This window comes from Acanthopagrus latus, chromosome 21, assembly GCF_904848185.1.
Source record: "Acanthopagrus latus isolate v.2019 chromosome 21, fAcaLat1.1, whole genome shotgun sequence".
Lineage (NCBI taxonomy): Eukaryota > Metazoa > Chordata > Actinopteri > Spariformes > Sparidae > Acanthopagrus > Acanthopagrus latus.
In genome coordinates this window covers 26,042,790-26,069,833 of record NC_051059.1, presented here as the reverse complement: position 1 = coordinate 26,069,833, position 27,044 = coordinate 26,042,790, and the positions used below count along the sequence as shown (strand labels likewise).

The window sequence follows — 27,044 nt, the reverse complement described above, 5'->3', positions numbered from 1 at the left end:
GCACTGGAGACAGTTCAGTCTCTGCACACACACTCTGCCTTCTCCAGTCAGCTCACCTGGATCATCGTCACCACCTGTGAATATGGATTGTATGATTTATGAGAGTACAAGATGTTTTTTCCTCATGTCTCTTTAAAGGCTCCGTACCAAAGTGGTCAGTCAGTGATGTGGATATATCACCACTGGACATCTCACTTAACCTCCTGGCTCGAATAAACTCAGAATATTCATATAAAGACATGATAAAGACTTCAGATCTTTGAGATCGCCTCACAACCGGACGCAGCCTAGAGATCACCAGTCAGCTCTGTGGATGTGATCGGGACGACTACGCTGGTCTCAGGATCAGATCAATTGTTATGGTGGTAAAGAGTTCCTACAGCTCATTAAAAAAAGACCTACGGTAAAATCTGAAATGAAGAATAGCACTGTTATCATTATTCACAGTTTCCATTTATGAGCACAGAACCTACAATCAGTCAGGGAGTAATTTCACATTGCTGTTTTTTTCCCTGCGTTTCCGATGTTAAAACAAAAAGCTGGACGTGAATCATTTTGTGTTTTTTTTTTTTTTTTGTTTGTCCAAGATTTGTCTTTTAAAATGTCCTGAAGTGAAATGATGTGGTGAAATGTGCTGAAAGGTGTTAAACAACAAGTGCTGCTGGAAGTGTTTTCATTCAGAGCACATTAGTGTTGTGAGGGACGGATGGACTTTATTCAGCAGCAGGACGTTGGGCTGTAAATATTTGATTCTGTTTGATATCATTTTATTGAAATATTCTGAAGCATGTTTGTTGTTTTCCTGATTCATCTGGATTATGTTTGAGTTTGTAACTGAATTATTTTCCTCTTTATTTTCTCATTGTGTTTGTGTTTGTCTCCTTTTTCCTCTCTGTGTGAAACAACAATAAACCTGCTGGAATATCTGATCAACATATAAATAAATAGAATATGAAATAAATCCCTCAGTTCAGTGTGTTTGTGACTGTGGCTGAGATGGAGGTGAAACATGTGAACCTGGGCTGTGGTTTACTGCTCTCTTCCTGTCACAAACACTGTTTGACGTCTGTTCATCTGTTGGTTTTTGTTCAGGCTGCTCGGATCATTTCTCACTGTGGAGATCTTCCTTCAAACAGGAGCAGTAGTAGGTGGCTGAATGAAGGAGTTTAACCGTCTGGATCTTCAACTCACAGCCATTCTGATTATTCACAGCTGAGAAATCATTTTTCTGAGGATGATCGTAGCTGTAACCTATGTTACAACTGGTCCTGTCATGGTACAGAATCCTTGTGAATGTTTCTGTGTCTTTCTTCTGGTACCAGAATACATATGGGAGGCCGCTATAACACTGTTCAGTTCCTCGACAGCTGAAGGAGACGTCTCCATCAACTCTCCTGGTCAATGTCAAATCGTCCTGAATCAGCTGTGCTGCCATGGCAACCAGCACTGTAGAGAAGCAGACAGATAGATGAAGGTGAGTGTGACAGTGTTTGTTCCAGGTGGACTTTGTTGGCTCCTGATTGGCTGGAAACACTCACCTGAACACAGACAGCACAGAGCAGCAGCTGGGAGGAAAAGCATTTTGTGCAGTGGTGTTTCCTCTGGTGAACCTGGGGAGAAGTGGCGCTCTGACGCAGCTGAGGCCAAACCAGGACGAGCTGCCAGATCAGACGAGGGCCACGTGGTTTCTAACAGGTCCTCAGAGCTCCCATCAGCCCCTGCGGCTCACAGATAAGGCCGCCGCTGCCGATCGACGGCTCGGCTGAAGCTGCCGTGTGATAGAAATAGAAACACACATTCATGTGAGCAGCAACACATTCAGGTTGGTGGTGAATTTAGTAGCACAGACTGTTGTTGAACAGCTGTGATGAAAAGACAAAAGGACAAATCCACAAAACCCCTCGACTGTGATTTGAAGCCTTAAACGTCCCCTTACATTTCTGTCATTTCACTGAATCTGGTTCTGTTCCCTGGAAGGAGCTCAGGGTTCTGCTCTCTACTTCCTCCAGGTAGAGGTCAAAAATCCAACAAATAAATGAAAACAGCCCAAAGTTTCTGACTGACTGAACAGGAATGAAATCCACACATTGAGACAAAGATGATTTAAACGGTGAAATGAAAAATAAAACCTGACATGGAAAAAATAGCTGATTTGGTAAAATAACACTGAGCTCGGAACAGAGATGGGAACAATTCTTTTTTTTTGTTGGTCTGCAATGAGCTTCACCGAACTTTCTGAACTGGAGCTTCATCTGAAAACATTAAATAAAGACACAGCTGTTTGTCTGATATTCTGAATAAATAGAAATAAAGGAAAATAAATAATAATACAGGTAGTTCTTCATTATGTTCATGGGCGTGAGCTGCAGGTGGGGGGTCACTGTTGGTCTCTGGGCTCAGTTCAGCTTTGTGTGGGTGGAGGGCTCAGTGGAAAAAAGGCTTCCAGACAACAAGAGAAAAGACAAACCAGTCCAGAGAGGGAGAGGAGTTGATGAGTGTGTACAGCAGCAGATATGAATCTGTTCTCAGTGGTTATTAGGACTCAGAAAAAAAACAGTTGAGAGCCAACCAGCACTTCCTTTCCTGCAGCAGACGGGCTGTGTGGGTTTCTGCTCTGCAGCCTCCTCACCGTTAGCTGCACTTTTTCACATGAACAACACAACAACAGTTACAACAGTTACAGCGCTCAGTACTCACTGTCTCAGCTTCCATCTGTCTTATTCACCTGGGAGACAAACCTGGGAGCTGAGAAGCTGAAATAAAAGATCTGTTGATTCTGTTTGATTGATTCTGTAAAGGTGACAGTTTACTGACAGTTTCTGCAGCCTGACACCAACTTGGAAGGCGACTGATGAAGCTGCTGTGTGATCATTTTATAGCAGTTGTAGCTTGAAAGCAGCTCGCTCTGCTGTTTGTTCATGTGTGGAAACAACAGTGTCATCAGCGTAGAGTTTGACATCCACACTGACACAATTATAAAAGGGGCTCAGCACTGAACCTGGTGGCACAGCCACACCTACTGACTTGTATATAATAGCTCTATGTTTCTGTTTGCTTCTCTTTCTTTAGCTTTGTTGTCCTTGTTTAGCTGTATGCTAATATTCACATCTTCCTCTACGTTTGTTCTGGCTGCTGTGTGAAAGTATATCGGGAGCTAATTACAACCAGAGTCAAATGACTTGTAGGCGTCAACATACATGGTCCATGAAGTTGATTCTGTTTCTGATGATTTGCTCTGAAGACAAACTGAAATCCATAAAAACAAACAGTTTCTAAAACACACACTGTGATTTTTCACTTTATTGAGAATGTTACAGTGAAAGAATTGAACAAAGCTGCCACACTCTGCATGATGTAATAAAAAGAAAGACAAGAAGAGAAAAATACTAAAACAATCAAATATCTAGCAGACAGCTAATGATTCAGCTTCATGTTCTATCATTATACAAGTCACAATTCCAAGTGGAAATAAACTAGAGGATGAAAATAACACTATACCACAGAATTTATACTCAGTCACTGCAGATATATATGTGTATATATGTATTTATATATGTAGGATGACTGAATCTAACCTGTGCATCAAAAGATTCATTTTACAACCAACCACAAAACCTGAACATTGACATTTGTGACTGCTGATCAAAGTGATCAATGAGACGAACTGATGAGATCTGATGGTGAGAAAAGGCGAGCAGGAAACAGTCAGTCAGCATGTGAGCAGCTGGTGGACGGTCCCTTGTTTCAGAGGATCCTCAGCAGAGAGAGTCCACAGCAGTACACCAGACTCTTCACTATCAGCACTGTGTAGAGCACACAGAGCAGCTTCACCTGGTACTGAGACGGCCCAGATGATACTTTTGGAGGTGCTGGATCTGGAAGAGGCTGGACCTCTGAAACAGAAAAGAGTCCAAAAGAAATGTCAGTCCTCTGCTCCTCTGCTCTCTTTGACAGCGTCTCCACATGAAGCTGAATCACTGCTGAACACAGTCACCAAGCCTTCATTACCTTGTTCTGTTGGGGCCTCCACTGTGCCCCCCTCGTGCCGGACGGAGCAGCGGTATTTACACGTGGAGGTGACGTTCCAGTCAACCAGCAAGATGGCGGCGGTGCGTTCCGACTCTGTGAGCTCCAGCTGCTCTCCCTCAGCAGGGAGCCACTGCTCCTGATCCTCCTTTCGTCTTTTCCAGGAGAAGCGGACCAGAGGAGGAAACATGGCTGAGGCCACACACAGCAGGGAGCTCCTCCCCTCCAGGTGGGCTCTGGATGCTGCTGGGTACACGCTCACCACGGGCTTCACTACCTGCTCATCTGAAGTTTGACAGCAGCAACAAGCAGCACAGACACACATTGACACAGTCAACAGCAGCTTCCAGCACTGCACTGCATTCAGTGTGATCCTGGAAACTACATGGACTCTGATCACTAAACTACTCATCAATACAGCACAAAGTTCAACACATAGACTGGATTCACCTGCACATCAAACACACTCATCATGTCATGTCATCATATGTTATATGGGGACAAACAACATCATGTGTTCAGCACTTCTTTCTTTCAATCTGCACATTCATCATTATTATGACTCTTACTAATAATAATATAACATCATATTTTCATACAATGGAAAATCTTCATCTGTATCATGATAAAAGACAGATTATAATAAAGGACATATTTACCCTCAAGTTTAATACACGCTGACATTTTAATGTTTACATTATCCACCACATATTATAAATATTTTTAAAAATATATCTTGAATTTCATGTTGTTCTTAAATTTACTAAATTACAAATACATGTTTTCACATGACTACTGTGAATAAAGACATTATTCAACATTAGAGAAGGTAAAACTTTGTTGATTTAATTATATGAAACACGATATAATTGTGATAACGATCGTTGCAAAATTTAAGACCTTCTCTAAATATCATGTTAATATATATCTTATAATAAAATATATTTTAACATTCACAATGTTCAGGTAAGTTCAATTTGAATAATAAATGCTCTGTAATATAATAAGAAGACAGAAGATAATTTATTGATCATCACATTTAGTGATTAAATGTCATAATTATATTATATTATAAATTAGAATACAATATCGAATAACATAACATGATGTAAGTTTTTTAAAAACAGTATGTTGTACACGATATTTACCATCATGTGCTGCATACATTTACTTATTTGGATACTTATTTGAAATTAGGTTTGGAATTATTATTTTTCATTGTTTAAATTATATGTTCAATTATTAGTGAACATATTTATTATCATATTTAGAATATTTAAAAGTCTATCAGCATAGAAAATACATAATTTCAGGGGCTATTGTGTATCATACTATGACGTTTTTTTCCAAATATAATGTTTTTTATATTTTAGTATAATTTCTTTATTATATATTTATTGTGATGCCATCTTCAGTGTTTGTCTTCATGTATAAATATATTTTACAGTTAAAGACATTTGTACCATCATATAAAATACAATGTCTTGATGCAGTTTGACATTTAAAATCAGAAATGTAATTTAAAATGTAATTATTGTAACATAATATGATATATAATATGATATAAAATGAATATATAATGCGTCTTAGTTGAATTATAATATCTGCAGTGTCATATACACAATATTTACCATCATACGTTTACACAATATATTTACTTTTAAATTGTGCAAGGCTTCATTTACTATTAATCGTTATATTTACATCAGATTAACACGAAAACACATATACGTGTGTAACATTATATAACATCTGATATCACATGTTGAAATACATAATTTTATGTGCATATATTATATTTATTGTAACATCATGTTCAGTATGTGTTTGTCTTCATCTATAAATATATTTCACACTAAAAGACATTTGTACCATTATATGAAACACATTTGACCATTTATTAATGAATTATTAATGATCCTATGCAACATATTTAATATTATATGTTTTTCAAATACATTTACTGACACATATGAAATGAAGTTTACTATCATATTTTATGTTTTTTCATAAAAACAAGAGATAGTGCTGAATTACTGAGAGGATCAAATACTGTATATTTGTAACATTGTCAATATCAAACTTTTTCTCTATGAATCAGTTTGATCTCCTGCAGAAATAAAGAAGAACTTCAGCTGTGCAGTGAGATTTAAACATCTTTTCAGGAGTTATGAACCTTTTTATGGAACAATAGCTGCACGGCTGCAAGAATTCTCTACTAATTATCAACAAACTAACATGTAAAGCCTGAAGCAGCAGAAACTCATTAAAAACACATTTTACACTTGTTCAATGAAACGACTGAAGGAAAATGAAGCTTTATTCTTACCTGTTACAACCAGTTTAGTTCCAGAGCCAAAGATCAGGTGATATCCTCCTCCCACAGTGAGACAGAGTAATACAAAAACCTGTGTGCTGTTGAACGTGTCGGCTGAGGTGAACGAGTCCAAATGATGAAGCAGGATCATGTTTCAGCTCCATGATGTGTTTCTCTAATGTTCATATCAACATGACTGTCTCTTCTTTTATTGTCTTTTTAGACACACTAGCAGTGTTGCTCTGTGGATGCTGATGTCTGTCGCTCCACTACTTTAGTCCACATGGATTGGACCTGGACCAAAGGATGGATGGATGGACTGACATGACATTTTCTACAGACATTCTTGGTCCCCAGAGGATGAACTTCATTCATTGACTTGGTTGATTCTGACTTGTTATCTAGCTCCACCAGCAGGTCCACCAGTTCCTGGTCCTCAGTTTGCGGCCCAGTCGACACCTGTTCCTGCTTCCTTGTCTGCAGGTCAGCAGACTGGCTCCAGAGCCGGACCGGCGGTCTTTCCTGATCCCCGTCCAGACCTCCAGCTGCCGGCCTCCTGCTCTGCCTTGCAGCAGTCCTCTGTTCCTGTTCTGCAGCAACCTGTCTGAGCTGAGCTGCAGCTGTCTCCAGTTCCTGTGCTGAATCAGTCTCCTGTGGCTGTGGTTCTGTAACCTCTTGTTTTCCTGACTCTGACAGCTCCACCAGCTCCAGTGGCAGCTCCTGCCAAATTATTATTATCTTTATATTGACAGACTCGAGGTCCAGATATAAATGACACACACAATGTACAGACAAACTGTCACACAGTGGTGAGGTTTTGTCTTGTCTGGGCCTTTTGTCTTGTGAACTTCCTGTTTTATTTTGAAAGTCTAACTCCCCTCTCCTTTCAGGTCACTTGCCCTTCCTCTTGTGTCCCCAGTCTGAGTCATCACTGATCCCTGATTGTTTCCACCTGTTCCTCTCTCCCTCATGTGTTAAATAGTCTGCGTCTTCGTTTGTCTTGTGCCATTGTGTTTTGTATTTGTCGTTCACCTCAGCCTTGTTCCCAGCCTTACCAAGCCAAGATCCCAAGTTTGGATATTCTACTTGAATCCTCTTAAATGAGTGACTTTTTGTTTGTTAAAATTTTCAGATTGCAGCATAGATAATTTCATAGTCATTTGTTTGCGTCTGTTGGAGTGCCTCTTTTTGTTGATAGTTTTTATAACCAGCTGATAGAGCAGTTTATGTTTATAGTCATTTGCTTTCCTCCTTTGGAGTGATTTTCTGTTAAGGTATCTATAGTCCTAGTGTGCCAGCGTAGTTCAGTTATAGTCTTTTCTTTACCTCCTTGGGGAGTGATTGTGTTATTTTTTGGTTTGATTTTAAGGTTGTTTGCCTCCTTGTTGGTTCTGTTTTTTCTCTTGAGATTAGATAAGTGTGGTTTCATAGCCATTTCTTTGTCAGCTTGTTCAGGTGTGAATTTCAAAATAAAAGCCTGCTTGAATCGCCCTTATTCTGCATCTGAGTCCTCTATTCTGCCCAGGCATGACACAAACACAAGATTACACAGACATGTGTCCTTATTGGTTAAAAAAAACATGCAAATATTGGTTTTAGTATTTCCAAAAGCTGGAAGAATCTTGTCTCTGTCACATCGCGGTGAGGTTTGTCCTGTCTTGGGGTCTGTCTTGTGAATTTCATGTCTTATTTTGAAAATATTTCTCCTCTCGTTTAAGGTCACTTGCCCTTCCTCCTGTGTTCCTGGTCTGACGTCATCCCTAATCCCTGATTGTTTTCACCTGTGTTCCCTTCCCTCATGTGTATAAAGTCTTTGTCTTCCCCTGTCTGCGTGGCCCAAGTATACTGTCAGGCTTAGACAAAAGAGAGGACTCAGATGCAGAATTTGACAGATGTAATGCGGCTCTCCAGTTAGAATGATAAAGCAAAAGCTATGAAATACTAGAGGACTCACGAGACATACAAAACATGAAACACACAATAAGGTAAGGCGCTCTCGAAGAAGGAAAAACCTACTCTGAACTATGATTCTTTGATATACAAGTTAACAAACAAAAATACACTCCGAAGAGGACAGCACACAGGCTACGAAACTTAACTCTCTCTATATTCAAAAAAGGGATACAACAGAAAACGCTCCAGGAGGAGGAAAACAAAAGACTATAAACAAAGTTAAACTGGAACACAAAATCCTAACCAGAATATTAACAAACACAAAATCACTCTACTAGAGAGGACAAAAATCAGAAAATAAAACGTGACAATACTTAACGTGATTTGCAAGTCAAGGCTGTGGAACAAGGGCTTCAGTAGTCGACGAAATGACGAAATACTTGGGCCACGCAGACAGGGGAAGACAAAGACTTTATACACATGAGGGAAGGGAACACAGGTGAAAACAATCAGGGATTAGGGATGACGTCAGACCAGGAACACAGGAGGAAGGGCAAGTGACCTGAAACGAGAGGAGAAATATTTTCAAAATAAGACATGAAATTCACAAGACAGACCCCAAGACGGGACAAACCTCACCGCGATGTGACAGTCTCACTTTGGGTCAGTCAAAGACATTATAATCCTGTTCCTTGACTCAATTAGCCAACATAAATTTATACATAAAATTCATAAGTAATGCCTGAAAAGTGGGAACATTACTGTTGCAGCTTTCAGTCCCTTAAAAGTCTCTTGAGAGGTAGAGAATAGGTCCTGTGTATTTATATGATCACACTTCTGCTGATGCAGAGGAGCACGCTGAGTCCAGGTGAGCTTCAGGGTATTTAATAACAGAAGAGCTACTACAGCGGCTTTCAGATTACACGCTGACGTTTGGATATTTAGAAAACGTGCACGCTGCATATGTGCATCAAAACAATCAAACTTCAACAAAGGTGGTCAACAAAACTGATGGCTACCTAACTCACCTCTCTCCTCCTCCAGTGCAGGTGATACAGCCCCTATTGTAACCTGCTATGGTGTCCATGTGACCCAAGCACCACATATCACCGTGGCAACCAGACCAAACAAATCCAAACCCAAATAATCCTCAAAACAATGTGTGGCTCCTACAATTACAGTTCACAAACATCTTGCTGGCACTTTCCCACCTTGGATACTTTAACAAGATTCTAAGAGCATCATGAAATGCCAGATTAATCTCATTCATCTTTGCTTTACTATGGCTACAGTATAAGTGTGCTGTGTAAAGTGGAGTGGTGCTCATTGTTCTTGTAATCTATGTTGTTACACATGATAGCATCAATTGGTATATCAATATCACTGAGACTTCGATCAGTCGGGGAGTTACACTTCCAGAGATCATATTCTGTGAGTTTTGCCCAGTCAACTTTCCTTTGTTCAAGTGGCAAGTCACCATGCTTCAGCCACAGCCGAGCTCCCAGCCCAAACCCACGCTGAAGCCACAGCCTGGCTAGCAACCCAGGCCTCAGTCTCAACCCCAGTACCTGTCAGTGGCCCTCAGTCGGTGGTCCAGATGGCGCCTGTCCCTGCACCTCGGTCGGAGGCCCAGCCGAGGCCTGTTCCTGCTCCCCAGTCGGAGGCCCGGTCGGAGGCCCGGTCGAGTCCCATGCCAAGTCTGAAGCCTTCTTCCTCGCCACAGACCAGGGCCACCATAACACCTTCGTCGTCAGCCTCTAGTGGATCCCAGCCCACATCCCTGGCCTCTAGTGGATCCCAGTCCTTGCCTCCACCCTCCTGTTTGTTTGGACCTAGAATGTCACAAACACTTCAACAACAATGCATTGCGCTTTGTCCCGGCCGTCTGTCCAAGGTGTGAGCCACACGTGTTAAATGACACAACTTTCATGAAGATAATAGTCCAGGCTTCACAGCAATAGTTGCCCCAGTGTCAGACACACAATCATTCTTTGTTGCAGTGAGAGTTTTTATATCCACTGGTTTGTGCACTTCATAAAAGGGCCGCACAAAGACACCCTCTGGCCAAAGTTGTGGTTCGTATATTTTGGCCACATCATTGCATTCAGCAGTGACTTCCAATGAGTTATATCACCTCTGGGCACTGTCTATTTTTTGACAGCTTCCATCATGATGTAGTTTGTCTTTCGGGTACCTAGCAAATGCTTCTGAATTTACATCAGGTGAGAATGTTGTAGCGAAGACACTCACCTGTTTAGTCGTCACAACCTGTATGGATCCCCTGCACTGGTTCCAACAATGCTGCTTCGGTCTCAGCAGGATTTGGAGAAACGTGTCTATGCATTTATCTTCAGCAGACTCGACTCCTGTAACAGCGTCTTTACAGGACTCTCTGAATCCATCAGACAGCTGCAGCTGATTCAGAACGCTGCTGCTCGAACAAGGACCAAAGAAGTGGATCACATCACTCCAGTTCTTAGAGGTTTACACTGACTTCATGTCAGTCAAAGAATAGATTTCAAAATCCTGCTGTTGGTTTAAAAATCACTGAAAGGTTTTAGGCCAAAATACATTTCTGATCCGCAGCCACGTCATGAACCATCTAGACCTCTGAGATCTTCAGGTTCAGGTCTGCTTTCAGTCCCTCGAGTCAGAACTAAACCTGGAGAAGCAGCATTCAGTTATTATGCGCCACATATCGGAACAAACTCCCTGAAAACTGCAGGTCTGCTCCGACTCTCACCTCTTTTAAATAAAGACTGAAGACCTTTCTGTTTGCTGCTGCTTTTAACTGAAGCAATTTTAGAGCTTTGAACTGCACAATGACTTTTATTTTCAATAATTTCGATATTGTAGTGGAAACCTCTGTCAACGTGTTGTTGAAACCATCTCAGCAATAACATTCATCACATCTTTGGAAAACGACTAATTTCCCATATTTCACTTCAAAATCAGAAACCTAAAAACAGGAAATGACTCGTTGACTGATGTTCGGTGCTTTGCAGTGGACACGACTGTGCTGTCAGACGCACACCGAGCACTGGAGACAGTTCAGTCTCTGCACACACACTCTGCCTTCTCCAGTCAGCTCACCTGGATCATCGTCACCACCTGTGAATATGGATTGTATGATTAATGAAAGCATGTAAATAAAGTCAGTGACAGCTCTCACAGAATCGTTTCACTCCATGTCCTCATTGTGAGTTCACTGTAACTACACTTCAATTAATAAATAGCCTTCACCTGTCAAACTTCCATTTTCAAATGATATCCCAGGTTGAGGGATTCACCTGACTGTCGCGTATAATTTGGACACGTGAAGCAGTCAGTGTGATCGAACATACCAGAAAGTTTCTTGTGCGCATAAGAAACGTTTAAGTCTTTGTTTTTTCCTCGTGTCTCTTTAAAGGCTCCTTAACAAAGTGGTCAGTCAGTGATGTGGATATATCACCACAGGACATCTCACTTAACCTCCTGGCTGGAATAAACTCAGAATATTCATATTAAGACATGATGAAGACTTCAGAACTCTGAGATCGCCTCACAACAGGACGCAGCCTAGAGATCACCAGTCAGCTCTGTGGATGTACGACTACGCTGGTCTCAGGATCAGATCAAGTTCCTTCAGGACTCAAGGCAAAATCTGAAATGAAGAATAGCACTGTTATTGTTATTCCCAGTTACCATTCATGAGCACAGCAGCTACAATCAGTCAGGGAGTAATTCCACATTGTTGTTTTTTTCCCTGTGTTTCCAATGTTAAAAAAAAAAAGCTGGACGTGAATCGTTTTGTGTTTTTTTTTTTTGTTGTTTTCGACTTCAAAACTGAAATCAAATGGCCTCAAAGTACACAGACTGACATGTGTCCAAGATTTGTCTTTTAAAATGTCCTGAAGTGAAATGATGTGGTGAAATGTGCTGAAAGGTGTTAAACAACAAGTGCTGCTGGAAGTGTTTTCATTCAGAGCACATTAGTGTTGTGAGGGACGGATGGACTTTATTCAGCAGCAGGACGTTGGGCTGTAAATATTTGATTCTGTTTGATATCATTTTATTGAAATATTCTGAAGCGTGTTTGTTGTTTTACTGATTCATCTGGATTATGTTTGAGTTTGTAATTGAATTATTTTCCTCTTTATTTTCTCATTGTGTTTGTGTTTGTCTCCTTTTTCCTCTCTGTGTGAAACAACAATAAACCTGCTGGAATATCTGATCAACATATAAATAAATAGAATATGAAATAAATCCCTCAGTTCAGTGTGTTTGTGACTGTGGCTGAGATGGAGGTGAAACATGTGAACCTGGGCTGTGGTTTACTGCTCTCTTCCTGTCACAAACACTGTTTGACGTCTGTTCATCTGTTGGTTTTTGTTCAGGCTGCTCGGATCATTTCTCACTGTGGGATCACTCTTATAACAGGAGCAGTAGTAGGTGGCTGAATGAAGGAGTTTAACTGTCTGGATCTCCAACTCCCAGCCGTTCTGATTATTCACAGCCGAGAAATCGTTTTTCTGAGGATGAGTACTGTACGACTTATCTATGTTACCATTACGCCGGTTAATATCAAAAATCACTCTGAATGTTTCTGTGTCTTTCTTCTGGTACCAGACTACATAGCTGTAGTCACACTGTTCAGTTCCTCGACAGCTGAAGGAGACGTCTCCATCAACTCTCCTGGTCAATGTTAAATCGTCCTGAATCAGCTGTGCTGCCATGGCAACCAGCGCTGTAGAGAAGCAGACAGATAGATGAAGGTGAGTGTGACAGTGTTTGTTCCAGGTGGACTTTGTTGGCTCCTGATTGGCTGGAAACACTCACCTGAACACAGACAGCACAGAGCAGCAGCTGGGAGGAAAAGCATTTTGTGCAGTGGTGTTTCCTCTGGTGAACCTGGGGAGAAGTGGCGCTCTGACGCAGCTGAGGCCAAACCAGGACGAGCTGCCAGATAAGACGAGGGCCACGTGGTTTCTAACAGGTCCTCAGAGCTCCCATCAGCCCCTGCGGCTCACAGATAAGGCCGCCGCTGCCGATCGACGGCTCGGCTGAAACTGCTGTGTGATAGAAATAGAAGCACAGAGCCACACGACAAAAAAAGGTCTGAGAGTTTAGTTTGTAGTTAAAACTTAATGTTTCATTACATCTGACAAATTGTTACAGAAACCTGGAATTTGTATGTACACAGTTGTGTTGGCAAATCACACAAAATACAAATGTGTAAATACTGTTGCTGTAACGCAGGTTACAAATGATCTTCTGGAGCTTTGATGAAGAAGTTTTCTCTGACTCTCTCTGGACCATTGTTCCTCTGAATCCTGCCATTCTGTCAGTCTGACAGGATTCTGAATGCTTTCTGTTCAAACTCGGGTCGGTCAGTTATTCTAGAAGCTTTTTTTGTTATATTTATAGAAAATCTGTGAACATCCCGACAGCAATCAATAAATCAAACACTCTGACAGATAACAGAGAAGAAATCCAGTATCTCTGGCTGCTGCAGGCCTCTAATCAGCACACATAAACAAACTTGTACAAATCTGCTTTTTCCAACTCCAGAACATCTCCAAAATCAAATTGATGCTAACAACCAGCCATCTTGAACTTCTAATCCACACCCTGATTTTCTCTCACCTTGACTAATGCAATGCTCTCTTCACCTGTCTCAGCCGTGCAGCCCTGTCTCGCCTGCAGCTCGTACAAAACGCTGAAGCCAGACTACAAACCAAAACCAATCGCAGATCCCACATCACACCAGTTCTTGCATCCCTTCAATGGCTCCCAGTAAAATACAGAATAGACTTCGAGACACTACTTCTCACATACAAGGCCCTTCATGGTCTTGCCCCTCCCTACATTTCTGAACTCTTGCACCCTTACTGCACCTCTAGACCACTCAGATCTTCTGACCTCGGCCTCCTATCTGTACCCGCTGCTTCCTCAAATCTAAGGGTAACGATGCTTCTGCTGTCAGGGCCCCATCCCTCTGGAACAGTCTGCCCTCTTCTGTCAGAGCAGCTGAATCACTAAATATATTAAAAAAAACTTCTCAAAACCCATCTCTACCTTCTTGCATTCCCTACAATACAACTGTAATTATTTTGTGCAGATATCTGTACATGCATGTTTGGTTTATTTTATCTTATCTAACTTATTTTGTCCACATTTATGTTGTTTAACAATATTTTCAATTATGTTTTATCTTTACGTTTCCCTGTACAGCACTTTGCAGACTTTGTCTTGAAAAAACTGCTTTTAAATCAAAACTTACTTACTTACTATGTGTCCAAGATGTGTCTTTTAAAATGTCCTGAAGTGAAATGATGTGGTGAAATGTGCTGAAAGGTGTTAAACAACAAGTGCTGCTGGAAGTGTTTTCATTCAGAGCACATTAGTGTTGTGAGGGACGGATGGACTTTATTCAGCAGCAGGACGTTGGGCTGTAAATATTTGATTCTGTTTGATATCATTTTATTGAAATATTCTGAAGTATGTTTGATGTTTTACTGATTCATCTGGATTATGTTTGAGTTTGTAATTGAATTATTTTCCTCTTTATTTTCTCATTGTGTTTGTGATTGTCTCCTTTTTCCTCTCTGTGTGAAACAACAATAAACCTGCTGGAATATCTGATCAACATATAAATAAATAGAATATGAAATAAATCCCTCAGTTCAGTGTGTTTGTGACTGTGGCTGAGATGGAGGTGAAACATGTGAACCTGGGCTGTGGTTTACTGCTCTCTTCCTGTCACAAACACTGTTTGACGTCTGTTCATCTGTTGGTTTTTGTTCAGGCTGCTCGGATCATTTCTCACTGTGGGATCACTCTTATAACAGGAGCAGTAGTAGGTGGCTGAATGAAGGAGTTTAACTTTCTGGATCTTCAACTCACAGCCGTTCTGATTATTCACAACTGAGAAATCATTTTTCTGAGGATGATTGTACCTGTTACCTATTCTACAACTGGTCCTGTCATGGTACAGAATCCTTGTGAATGTTTCTGTGTCTTTCTTCTGGTACCAGACTACATTTGGCCAGCCGCTATAACACTGTTCAGTTCCTCGACAGCTGAAGGAGACGTCTCCATCAACTCTCCTGGTCAATGTTAAATCATCCTGAATCAGCTGTGCTGCCATGGCAACCAGCGCTGTAGAGAAGCAGACAGATAGATGAAGGTGAGTGTGACAGTGTTTGTTCCAGGTGGACTTTGTTGGCTCCTGATTGGCTGGAAACACTCACCTGAACACAGACAGCACAGAGCAGCAGCTGGGAGGAAAAGCATTTTGTGCAGTGGTGTTTCCTCTGGTGAACCTGGGGAGAAGTGGCGCTCTGACGCAGCTGAGGCCAAACCAGGACGAGCTGCCAGATCAGACGAGGGCCACGTGGTTTCTAACAGGTCCTCAGAGCTCCCATCAGCCCCTGCGGCTCACAGATAAGGCCGCCGCCGCCGATCGACGGCTCGGCTGAAGCTGCCGTGTGATAGAAATAGAAACGCACATTCATGTGAGCAGCAACACATTCAGGTTGGTGGTGAATTTAGTAGCACAGAGTGTTATCTGTTGTTGAACAGCTGTGATGAAAAGACAAAAGGACAAATCCACAAAACTCCTCGACTGTGATTTGAAGCCTTAAACGTCCCCTTACATTTCTGTCATTTCACTGAATCATTTCATTTCTATGACACATCAAACCTTTTCCAGTACAAATACACACAGTACCCACCAGCAGAGATGTACTTCAACTAATACTGCAGTACTGTCTCAAGTGAAGTGACACAGTGCTGTGATCAGTTAGACTTCTATAGTTATAGTTAGTATAGTACATGTCAGAGTAATATGACTCCATCTACTGTAACAGGCAGCAGCAGAATAATATAGTAATAATATAGTTCATAATATAGTTGCAGTAGAAAAAGGATTTGAAGTATTTTTAGAAGTAGTACCAACAATAATGCCAGTAATACTCCTCATTTACTGCTGTGTGTTTTTTATCCACTAGATGTCACTGTGGGTTTGTCACCAGTAAAATAAGAGGGCGGAGCGTTATCGTGTCGTCATGGCAACCGTCATCAGCATCACGTGGATGTCCACACAGAGAGGAGTTGATGAGTGTGTACAGCAGCAGATATGAATCTGTTCTCAGTGGTTATTAGGACTCAGAAAAAACTGTTGAGAGCCAACCAGCACTTCCTTTCCTGCAGCAGACGGGCTGTGTGGGTTTCTGCTCTGCAGCCTCCTCACCGTTAGCTGCACTTTTTCACATGAACAACACAACGACAGTTACAACAGTTACAGCGCTCAGTACTCACTGTCTCAGCTTCCATCTGTCTTATTCACCTGGGAGACAAACCTGGGAGCTGAGAAGCTGAAATAAAAGATCTGTTGATTCTGTTTGACTGATTCTGTAAAGGTGACAGTTTACTGACAGTTTCTGCAGCCTGACACCAACTTGGAAGGCGACTGATGAAGCTGAATCATTTTATAGCAGTTGTAGCTTGAAAGCAGCTCGCTCTGCTGTTTGTTCATGTGTGGAAACAACAGTGTCATCAGCGTAGAGTTTGACATCCACACTGACACAATTATAAAAGGGGCTCAGCACTGAACCTGGTGGCACAGCCACACCTACTGACTTGTATATAATAGCTCTATGTTTCTGTTTGCTTCTCTTTCTTTAGCTTTGTTGTCCTTGTTTAGCTGTATGCTAATATTCACATCTTCCTCTACATTTGTTCTGGCTGCTGTGTGAAAGTATATCGAGAGCTAATTACAACCAGAGTCAAATGACTTGTAGGCGTCAACATACATGGTCCATGAAGTTGATTCTGTTTCTGATGATTTGCTCTGAAGACAAACTGAAATCCACAAAAACAAACTGTTTCTAAAACACACTGTGATTTTTCACTTTATTGAGAATGTTACAGTGAAAGAATTGAACAAAGCTGCCACACTCTGCATAATGTATTAAAAAGAAAGACAAGAAGAGAAAAATACTAAAACAATCAAATATCTAGCAGACAGCTAATGATTCAGCTTCATGTTCTATTATTATACAAGTCACAATTCAAAGTGGAAATAAACTAGAGGATGAAAATAACACTATACCACAGAATTTATACTCAGTCACTGCAGATATATATGTGTATATACGTATTTATATATGCAGGATGACTGAATCTAACCTGTGCATCAAAAGATTCATTTTACAACCAACCACAAAACATGAACATTGACATTTGTGACTGCTGATCAAAGTGATCAATGAGACAAACTGATGAGATCTGATGGTGAGAAAAGGCGAGCAGGAAACAGTCAGTCAGCATGTGAGCAGCTGGTGGACGGTCCCTTGTTTCAGAGGATCCTCAGCAGAGAGAGTCCACAGCAGTACACCAGACTCTTCACTATCAGCACTGTGTAGAGCACACAGAGCAGCTTCACCCTGCACTGAGACTGGAAGGACACTGACACACACACACACACACACAGACAGTGTTAGTTTTACATTTCACTGCACACACAGTCATTAGATTCATTCCCCATATAGAAATATTTATAGTGGAGCTTTAAGATATAATCCTCAAAGTTTCTATAGCAGCCTCAAAGGCCAAAATATAGTATAGTTGCCTTAAAACCTGTTATTTGTCAGAGTGTGGAGTGAAAGCTCTGTCACTGGGATTAGTTGTGCTGTTGGACACTCTAACAGAATCAGGGAGTGTCTGTTTAACTCCTTCAATGATGAGCAGAAAGTGAACAGACTGATCTGCAGCCCTAACTGCAGCAGAACATTGGAGCTGTCCATGCAGAGAGGCAGCAGGTGATCTTACAGTCAGCTTGCTGCAGAGCTGGCAGGTCTGCTGGCTCTCTCTCTGGAGGACAGGAGGCTGCTGGAGCTGCTGGAACCTCTGAAACAGAAAAGAGGCCAAAAGAAATGTCAGTCCTCTGCTCCTCTGCCGTCTTTGACAGCGTCTCCACATGACGCTGAATCACTGCTGAACACAGTCACCAAGCCTTCATTACCTTGTTCTGTTGGGACCTCCACTGTGCCCCCCTCGTGCTGGACGGAGCAGCGGTATTTATACGTGGAGGTGGCGTTCCCGTCAACCAGCAAGATGGCGGCGGCGCGTTCCGACTCTCTGAGCTCCAGCTGCTCTCCCTCAGCAGGGAGCCACTGCTCCTGATCCTCCTTTTGTCTTTTCCAGGAGAAGCGGACCAGAGGAGGAAACATGGCTGAGGCCACACACAGCAGGGAGCTCCTCCCCTCCAGGTGGGCTCTGGATGCTGCTGGGTACACGCTCACCACGGGCTTCACTACCTGCTCACCTGAAGTTTGACAGCAGCAACAAGCAGCACAGACACACATTGACACAGTCAACAGCAGCTTCCAGCACTGCACTGCATTCAGTGTGATCCTGGAAACTACATGGACTCTGATCACTAAACTACTCATCAATACAGCACAAAGTTCAACACATAGACTGGATTCACCTGCACATCAAACACACTCATCATGTCATGTCATCATATGTTATATGGGGACAAACAACATTATGTGTTCAGCACTTCTTTCTTTCAATCTGCACATTCATCATTATTATGAGTCTTACTGATAATAATATAACATCATATTTTCATACAATGGAAAATCTTCATCTGTATCATGATAAAAGACAGATTATAATAAAGGACATATTTACCCTCAAGTTTAATACACGCTGACATTTTAATGTTTACATTATCCACCACATATTATAAATATTTAAAAGAACATGCATCTTGAATTTCATGTTTTTGAAAAATATTCACACTTAATACACAATTACAAATACATGTTTTCATATGACTGATGTGAAAAAATATGTAATTTAATACAAAAGAAGGTAAAACGTTGTTGGTTTGTGACATAAAATATGATATAATTATGAAAATGTGCTTTTTCCAAAATTCCAATAAATAGTATGTTAAAATATATTTTATGATAAAATATCTATTTACCTTCACATAAAATACTTAAGTTATTTACACATGTCTAACATATTACAGATTTACCAGCGTGTACTTTAGTTCAGAAGAACAAAAAGTAAATGAATCAGTTCATCAATAATATTATTGATGTTATAATTATTATATTATATATTTTTGTCACAGTACTTTTACATTTGCACAATTACAATGACATGTTAAGATATGTTAAATATGAATAATAACTGCTTTGTAATATAATTTGAAGAACGGTGAGAATTTATTGATCCTTTTCAGGAACTTCACATATGATTAAATTAAATGATATAATATAATATAATATAATATAATATAATATAATATAATATAATATAATATAATATAATGTTTTTCATATTTTAGTTTAATGACTATATTCTATAATTGTTATTGTGATCATATTAAGTGTCATGTATAAATATATTTCACACTAAAAGACATTTGTACCATCATGTAAAATACATTTGAAAAAAGTAATAATGAATTATTAATTATCCTATACAACATATTTAAAGTTATATGTTTTTCAAATACATTTACTGACATATATTAAATGATGTTTAATATCATATATGATGTTGTCTTATAAAAACAAGAGATGGTGCTGAATTACTGAGAGGATCAAATACTGTATATTTGTAACATTGTCAATATCAAACTTTTTCTCTATGAATCAGTTTGATCTCCTGCAGAAATAAAGAAGAACTTCAGCAGTGCAGTGAGATTTAAACATCTTTTCAGGAGTTATGAATCTTTTTATGGAACAATAGCTGCACGGCTGCAAGAATTCTCTACTAATTATCAACAAACTAACATGTAAAGCCTGAAGCAGCAGAAACTCATTAAAAACACATTTTACACTTGTTCAATAAAACAACTGAAGGAAAATGAAGCTTTATTCTTACCTGTTACAACCAGTTTAGTTCCAGAGCCAAAGATCCAGTTTCCTCCCACAGTGAGACAGAGTAATACAAAAACCTGTGTGCTGTTGAACGTGTCGGCTGAGGTGAACGAGTCCAAATGATGAAGCAGGATCATGTTTCAGCTCCATGATGTGTTTCTCTAATGTTCATATCAACATGACTGTCTCTTCTTTTATTGTCTTTTTAGACACACTAGCAGTGTTGCTCTGTGGATGCTGATGTCTGTCGCTCCACTACTTTAGTCCACATGGATTGGACCTGGACCAAAGGATGGATGGATGGACTGACATGACATTTTCTACAGACATTCTTGGTCCCCAGAGGATGAACTACATTCATTGACTTTGTTGATTCTGACTTGTTATCTAGCTCCACCAGCAGGTCCACCAGTTCCTGGTCCTCAGTTTGCGGCCCAGTCGACACCTGTTCCTGCTTCCTTGTCTGCAGGTCAGCAGACTGGCTCCAGAGCCGGACCGGCGGTCTTTCCTGATCCCCGTCCAGACCTCCAGCTGCCGGCCTCCTGCTCTGCCTTGCAGCAGTCCTCTGTTCCTGTTCTGCAGCAACCTGTCTGAGCTGAGCTGCAGCTGTCTCCAGTTCCTGTGCTGAATCAGTCTCCTGTGGCTGTGGTTCTGTAACCTCTTGTTTTCCTGACTCTGACAGCTCCACCAGCTCCAGTGGCAGCTCCTGCCAAATCTCTCAGGGGGGCAACTGTTGTGATGATGTCTGAGGTGACTCAGGGAAATGAAGGCAGCTGATATTGTCATGTTGCAGTGAACTATTTGTACAGTTTGGATGAACATTACACAGTGATCATCAACAGATGGGTCGACATTCATGAGTTCACCCTCAAGACCCCTTTAGATGTAAAGGTAACTACATGTTAGAGCTAATAAAGGACAGTGGCACTGGGCCTGATAATGTGCAATTAATAAAACTATTTACAGTTCAACTGTTGACGAGATATAAATGCGGCGTTGGGAGAAGAAACTGTTCTTCAGTCTGTTTGAAGATCTGATAGATCTATATCTCTTCCCAGAGGAGAGGGGGGAGAACAGGTAATGTCCAGGGTGAGTGGGGTCCTACTAATACAGCTGGCCTTCTTTTGCAGTCAGCCAGTGTAAATGTCTCTGAGAGGGGGTGGTGTCGTCCCGATGACACGCTCTGCTTGTCCTCACCACCCTCTGCAGGTCCTTCCTGTCCCGTGTTGTGCAGCTGGAGAAACACTGTGCAGCAGGAGGTCAGGAGGCTTTCTGTCACTGACTGATAGAAGCTGGTCAGCAGGTGTTGAGGGAGGTGAGCGTCACATATCTCTCATCACCCGATGAGAAATGTGTGACGCTCACCTCCATGTGTGATCCAGGTGAGGTTGGCCGAGATGTGAACCCCAACAAACTTAAAGCTCTTTACCCTCTCTACCTCCTCTCTGTGCATGTAGAGAATGAACAATGTGTGTCTGGATTTCTGGAAATCCGCAATCAGTTCCTTGGATTTCGAGGTGTTTATGTCCAGGTTATTGTCTGAACTCTGTTAGATGTTGAATCTCCTCCCTGTAGACTGACTCCTTGTTATTTGTTATAAGTCCTTCAATGGTCGTGTCATCAGCATATTTGATGATGGTGTTGGTGGGGTGGATGGGGGAGCAGTCATAGGTGAAGAGGGAGTAGAGGAGGGGGCTGAGGACACATCCCTGTGCTGTGCCAGTGTTCAGGATGAGAGTGGATGATGTGCGGCCTCCCATCCTGACGTTTTGGTCTGTTGCTTAGAAAGTCCAGTATCCATGTACACAGTGAACTGTCTAAGCCCAGGCTGTTCACTTTGAGGGGGATGACCGTGTTGAATGCTGAGCTGAAGTCCACAAACAGCACTCTTACATATGTGTTGGGCTGGTCCAGGTGTGTAAGGGCTGTGCTGACAGCATCCTCTGTCCACCTGCTACTTGAAGATTTCTATTTGATGTTACTTCATACTTCTACCCAGAGGCAGATATTTAACTCTTTACTCCACTACATTTGTCTGACAACTTTAGTTACTTTTAATTTTTCAGATTACTGATTTTCATCACCTCCCTGCCCAGTTAAAACCATGAATCAGATGTGTTGATGTTGAACGTTTGTGATTAACTGAAGGAGGAAGTGTTCCTTCCACGTATGTTACAGTGGGGTTGTTAACTATAGGTCTCCAACAGATCGCTCATAAGATTACATATGTGTATTACCCGGGATATATATGCATGGAGGTGTGTGTGCGGATGTGTGAGTTAGTGAAAGAAAAGAAGCTAAGCGAGAGCTTACCAGACAACAAAGAATAACACAACGACCATACGGTGCACTATGGTCATCTCTCCCTCAACCAGTCGCGAATCGAAGTTCGCTCATCATCTGCTGAATACAACGTACTGTTATCACACACGGCAGCAAAACTGGAGCTTTGATGAAGAAGTTTTCTCTGACTCTCTCTGGACCATTGTTCCTCTGAATCCTGCCATTCTGTCAGTTTGACAGGATTCTGAATGCTTTCTGTTCAAACTCGGGTCGGTCAGTTATTCTAGAAGCTTTTTGTTTTATTTATAGAAAATCTGTGAACATCCTGACAGCGATCAATAAATCAAACACTCTGAAAAATAACAGACTTGCACTCTGCATCACTGTGTATGACCGGAGTCTTCCACAGGACCAGGTGATGTTTTGCTAAAGCTGTTAGTGAGTTAGTGGAAAATGATGCTGATCAAATCTAAACACCAAACACATTTTAGTACCAGATCCTTTGTTACCAGCCTGGTCATGTGTATGGTCCTTGTATCTTTTGGTCAATTGATTTTCCTTTCAGAAATGCGTAGTGAAATACAAAAAACTAGTGGTTATTTGATTTTGGTTTTAAAGTAAAATGAAGATTGAAATACAAGCCGTTTTTCTTTTTTATGGTCAAAAAGGGATGAGTCAAATTTAGAAAATCTATTTCATATAAAAAAAATAATAAAATCACTAGAAAACAGAAACATAAAAAAGGCCTGTTTGTTCATATTCTGAGACTGGATGTTGTCATTTACAGGACGAAGCTGTGCAGAAGAAACAGGAGGCTACAGCAGGTTAATCTACCAGGACACATGGACATGGAACTCTGCAACTACAATCAGTCAGTGAATAATTTCACATCTTTTGGTTTCTGATTTTAAAATGAAAACTGGACACGAATCCTTTTTTGTTTTTATGATTTTCGACTTCAAAAAGGAAATCTAATGGCTACAAAGTACACAGAATGGACACAAAATGTCCTGAAGTGAAATGATGTGGTGAAATGTGCTGAAAGGTGTTAAACAACAAGTGCTGCTGGAAGTGTTTTCATTCAGAGCACATTAGTGTTGTGAGGGACGGATGGACTTTATTCAGCAGCAGAACGTTGGGCTGTAAATATTTGATTCTGTTTGATATCATTTTATTGAAATATTCTGAAGCATGTTTGTTGTTTTACTGATTCATCTGGATTATGTTTGAGTTTGTAATTGAATTATTTTCCTCTTTATTTTCTCATTGTGTTTGTGTTTGTCTCCTTTTTCCTCTCTGTGTGAAACAACAATAAACCTGCTGGAATATCTGATCAACATATAAATAAATAGAATATGAAATAAATCCCTCAGTTCAGTGTGTTTGTGACTGTGGCTGAGATGGAGGTGAAACATGTGAACCTGGGCTGTGGTTTACTGCTCTCTTCCTGTCACAAATACTGTTTGACGTCTGTTCATCTGTTGGTTTTTGTTCAGGCTGCTCGGATCATTTCTCACTGTGGGGACCAAACAGGAGCAGTAGTAGGTGGCTGAATGAAGGAGTTTAACCGTCTGGATCTTCAACTTACAGTCGTTCTGATCATTCACAACTGAAAAATCGTTTTTCTGAGGATGATCGTACCTGTGCTCTATGTTACAACTGGTCCTGTCATGGTACAAAATCCTTGTGAATGTTTCTGTGTCTTTCTTCTGGAACCAGTATACATAGCTGCCGCCACACTGTTCAGTTCGACAGCTGAAGGAGACGTCTCCATCAACTCTCCTGGTCAATGTTAAATCGTCCTGAATCACCTGTGCTGCCATGGCAACCAGCGCTGTAGAGAAGCAGACAGATAGATGAAGGTGAGTGTGACAGTGTTTGTTCCAGGTGGACTTTGTTGGCTCCTGATTGGCTGGAAACACTCACCTGAACACAGACAGCACAGACCAGCAGCTGGGAGGAAAAGCATTTTGTGCAGTGGTGTTTCCTCTGGTGAACCTGGGGAGAAGTGGCGCTCTGACGCAGCTGAGGCCAAACCAGGACGAGCTGCCAGATCAGACGAGGGCCACGTGGTTTCTAACAGGTCCTCAGAGCTCCCATCAGCCCCTGTGGCTCACAGATAAGGCCGCCGCTGCCGATCGACGGCTCGGCTGAAGCTGCCGTGTGATAGAAATAGAAACCGACCGACTGATAGAAACTGACTTAGCTCTGCAATCTGACTCTGAATTTATAGAAGCACAGAGCCACACAGAAAAAAAGAGTCCTGAGAGTTTAGTTTGTAGTTAAAACTTAATGTTTCGTTACATCTGACAAATTTTTACAGAAACCTGGAATTAGTATTTACACAGTTTTGTTGGCAAATCACACAAAATACAAATGTGTAAATCTTGTTGCTGTAATGCAGGTTACAAATGATCTTCTGGAGCTTTGATGAAGAAGTTTTCTTTGACTCTCTCTGGACCTTTGTTCCTCTGAATCCTGCCATTCTGTCAGTCTGACAGGATTCTGAATGCTTTCTGTTCAAACTCGGGTCGGTCAGTTATTTTAGAAGCTTTTTGTTTTATTTATAGAAAATCTGTGAACATCCCGACAGCAATCAATAAATCAAACACTCTGACAGATAACAGAGAATAAATCCAGTATCTGTGGCTGCTGCAGGCCTCTAATAAGCTCGTCCAATGGTTTTATTGGACCCGTATGAAATGATTGGACAGGCTACCTGTCTGTCTACATACGTACCTGTCTGTCTGCTCACTCTGACCTTTGCACTCTGCATCACTGTGTATGACCGGAGTCTTCCACAGGACCAGGTGATGTTTTGCTAAAGCTGTTAGCGAGTTAGTGGAACATGATGGTGATCAAATCTAAACACCAAACACATTTTAGTACCAGATCCTTTGTTACCAGCCTGGTCTGTGTATCTTTTGGTCATTTGATTTTCCTTCCATAAACGGATATTAAAATACTAAAAACTAGCGGTTATTTGATTTTGGTTTTAAAACAAAAAAACTAAATTGAAATACAAGGTTTTTTTCTTTTTCATGGTCAAAAAGGGATGAGTCAAATTTAGAAAATCTATTTCATATAAAAAAAATAATAAAATCACTAGAAAATGGAAATGGAAAAAAAAGGCCTGTTTTTCATATTCTGAGACTGGATGTTGTCATTTACAGGACGATGCTGTGCAGAAGAAACAGGAGGCTACAGCAGGTTAATCTACCAGGACACATGGACATGGAACTATGAAACTACAATCAGTCAATGAGTGAATTCTCTCGTTTTTGTTTCTCATTTCAAAAGGAAAACTGGACACAAATCCTTTCCTATTTCGTTATTTTTGACTTCGAAAAGGAAATCTGATGGCTACAAACTACACAGACTGACATGTGTTCCAAGATTTGCCTTTTAAAATGTCCTGAAGTGAAATGATGTCATTTCATTTCACTGAATCATTTCATTTCTATGACACATCAAACCTTTTCCAGTACAAATACACACAGTACCCACCAGCAGAGATGTACTTCAACTAATACTGCAGTACTGTCTCAAGTGAAGTGACACAGTGCTGTGATCAGTTAGACTTCTATAGTTATAGTTAGTATAGTACATGTCAGAGTAATATGGCACCATCTACTGTAACAGGCAGCAGCAGAATAATATAGTAATAATATAGTTCATAATATAGTTGCAGGAGAAAAAGTCCACTAGATGTCACTGTGGGTTTGTCGCCAGTAAAATAAGAGGGCGGAGCGTCATCGTGTCGTCATGGCGACCGTCATCAGCATCCCGTGGGTGTCCACACAGAGAGGAGTTGATGAGTGTGTACAGCAGCAGATATGAATCTGTTCTCAGTGGTTATTAGGACTCATAAAAAACTGTTGAGAGCCAACCAGCACTTCCTTTCCTGCAGCAGACGGGCTGTGTGGGTTTCTGCTCTGCAGCTTCCTCACCGTTAGCTGCACTTTTTCACATGAACAACACAACGACAGTTACAACAGTTACAGCGCTCAGTACTCACTGTCTCAGCTTCCATCTGTCTTATTCACCTGGGAGACAAACCTGGGAGCTGAGAAGCTGAAATAAAAGATCTGTTGATACTGTTTGATTGATTCTGTAAAGGTGACAGTTTACTGACAGTTTACTGCCGGACACCAACTTGGAAGGCGACTGATGAAGCTGCTGTGTGATCATTTTATAGCAGTTGTAGCTTGAAAGCAGCTCGCTCTGCTGTTTGTTCATGTGTGGAAACAACAGTGTCATCAGCGTAGAGTTTGACATCCACACTGACACAATTATAAAAGGGGCTCAGCACTGAACCTGGTGGCACAGCCACACCTACTGACTTGTATATAATAGCTCTATGTTTCTGTTTGCTTCTCTTTCTTTAGCTTTGTTGTCCTTGTTTAGCTGTATGCTAATATTCACATCTTCCTCTACATTTGTTCTTGCTGCTGTGTGAAAGTATATTGAGAGCTAATTACAACCAGAGTCAAATGACTTGTAGGCGTCAACATACATGGTCCATGAAGTTGATTCTGTTTCTGATGATTTGCTCTGAAGACAAACTGAAATCCATAAAAACAAACTGTTTCTAAAACACACACTGTGATTTTTCACTTTATTGAGAATGTTACAGT

At 41.0% G+C, this 27,044-nt stretch overlaps 1 protein-coding gene across 1 annotated transcript; it reads right to left on the bottom strand.

Moving 5' to 3' along the window:
* Positions 1–3,285: 3,285 nt before the first annotated feature.
* LOC119010693 (immunoglobulin lambda-1 light chain-like) lies at positions 3,286–21,031 on the bottom strand. Its single transcript, XM_037083056.1, has 5 exons — positions 20,129–21,031; positions 18,243–18,545; positions 18,050–18,127; positions 17,664–17,686; positions 3,286–3,831 (listed from the first exon to the last, which is right to left on the bottom strand). The coding sequence occupies exons 1-5, from the start codon at positions 20,259–20,261 to the stop codon at positions 3,745–3,747; spliced, it is 624 nt and encodes a 207-aa protein (XP_036938951.1). The 5' UTR covers positions 20,262–21,031; the 3' UTR covers positions 3,286–3,744.
* Between the last annotated feature and the right edge of the window lie 6,013 nt (positions 21,032–27,044).

Bases quoted from the DNA above. Each gene is read 5' to 3' on its own strand.
- LOC119010693 (XM_037083056.1), bottom strand. From the start codon at position 20,261: ATGATCCTGCTTCATCATTTGGACTCGTTCACCTCAGCCGACACGTTC. The intron at 18,546-20,128 runs GTAAGAATAAAG...GTCAAACTTCAG, and splicing joins AACTAAACTGGTTGTAACAG to GTGAGCAGGTAGTGAAGCCC. The intron at 3,832-17,663 runs GTGAAGCTGCTC...TCTCAGTACCAG, and splicing joins CCTTCCAGTCTCAGTGCAGG to GTGAAGCTGCTCTGTGTGCT.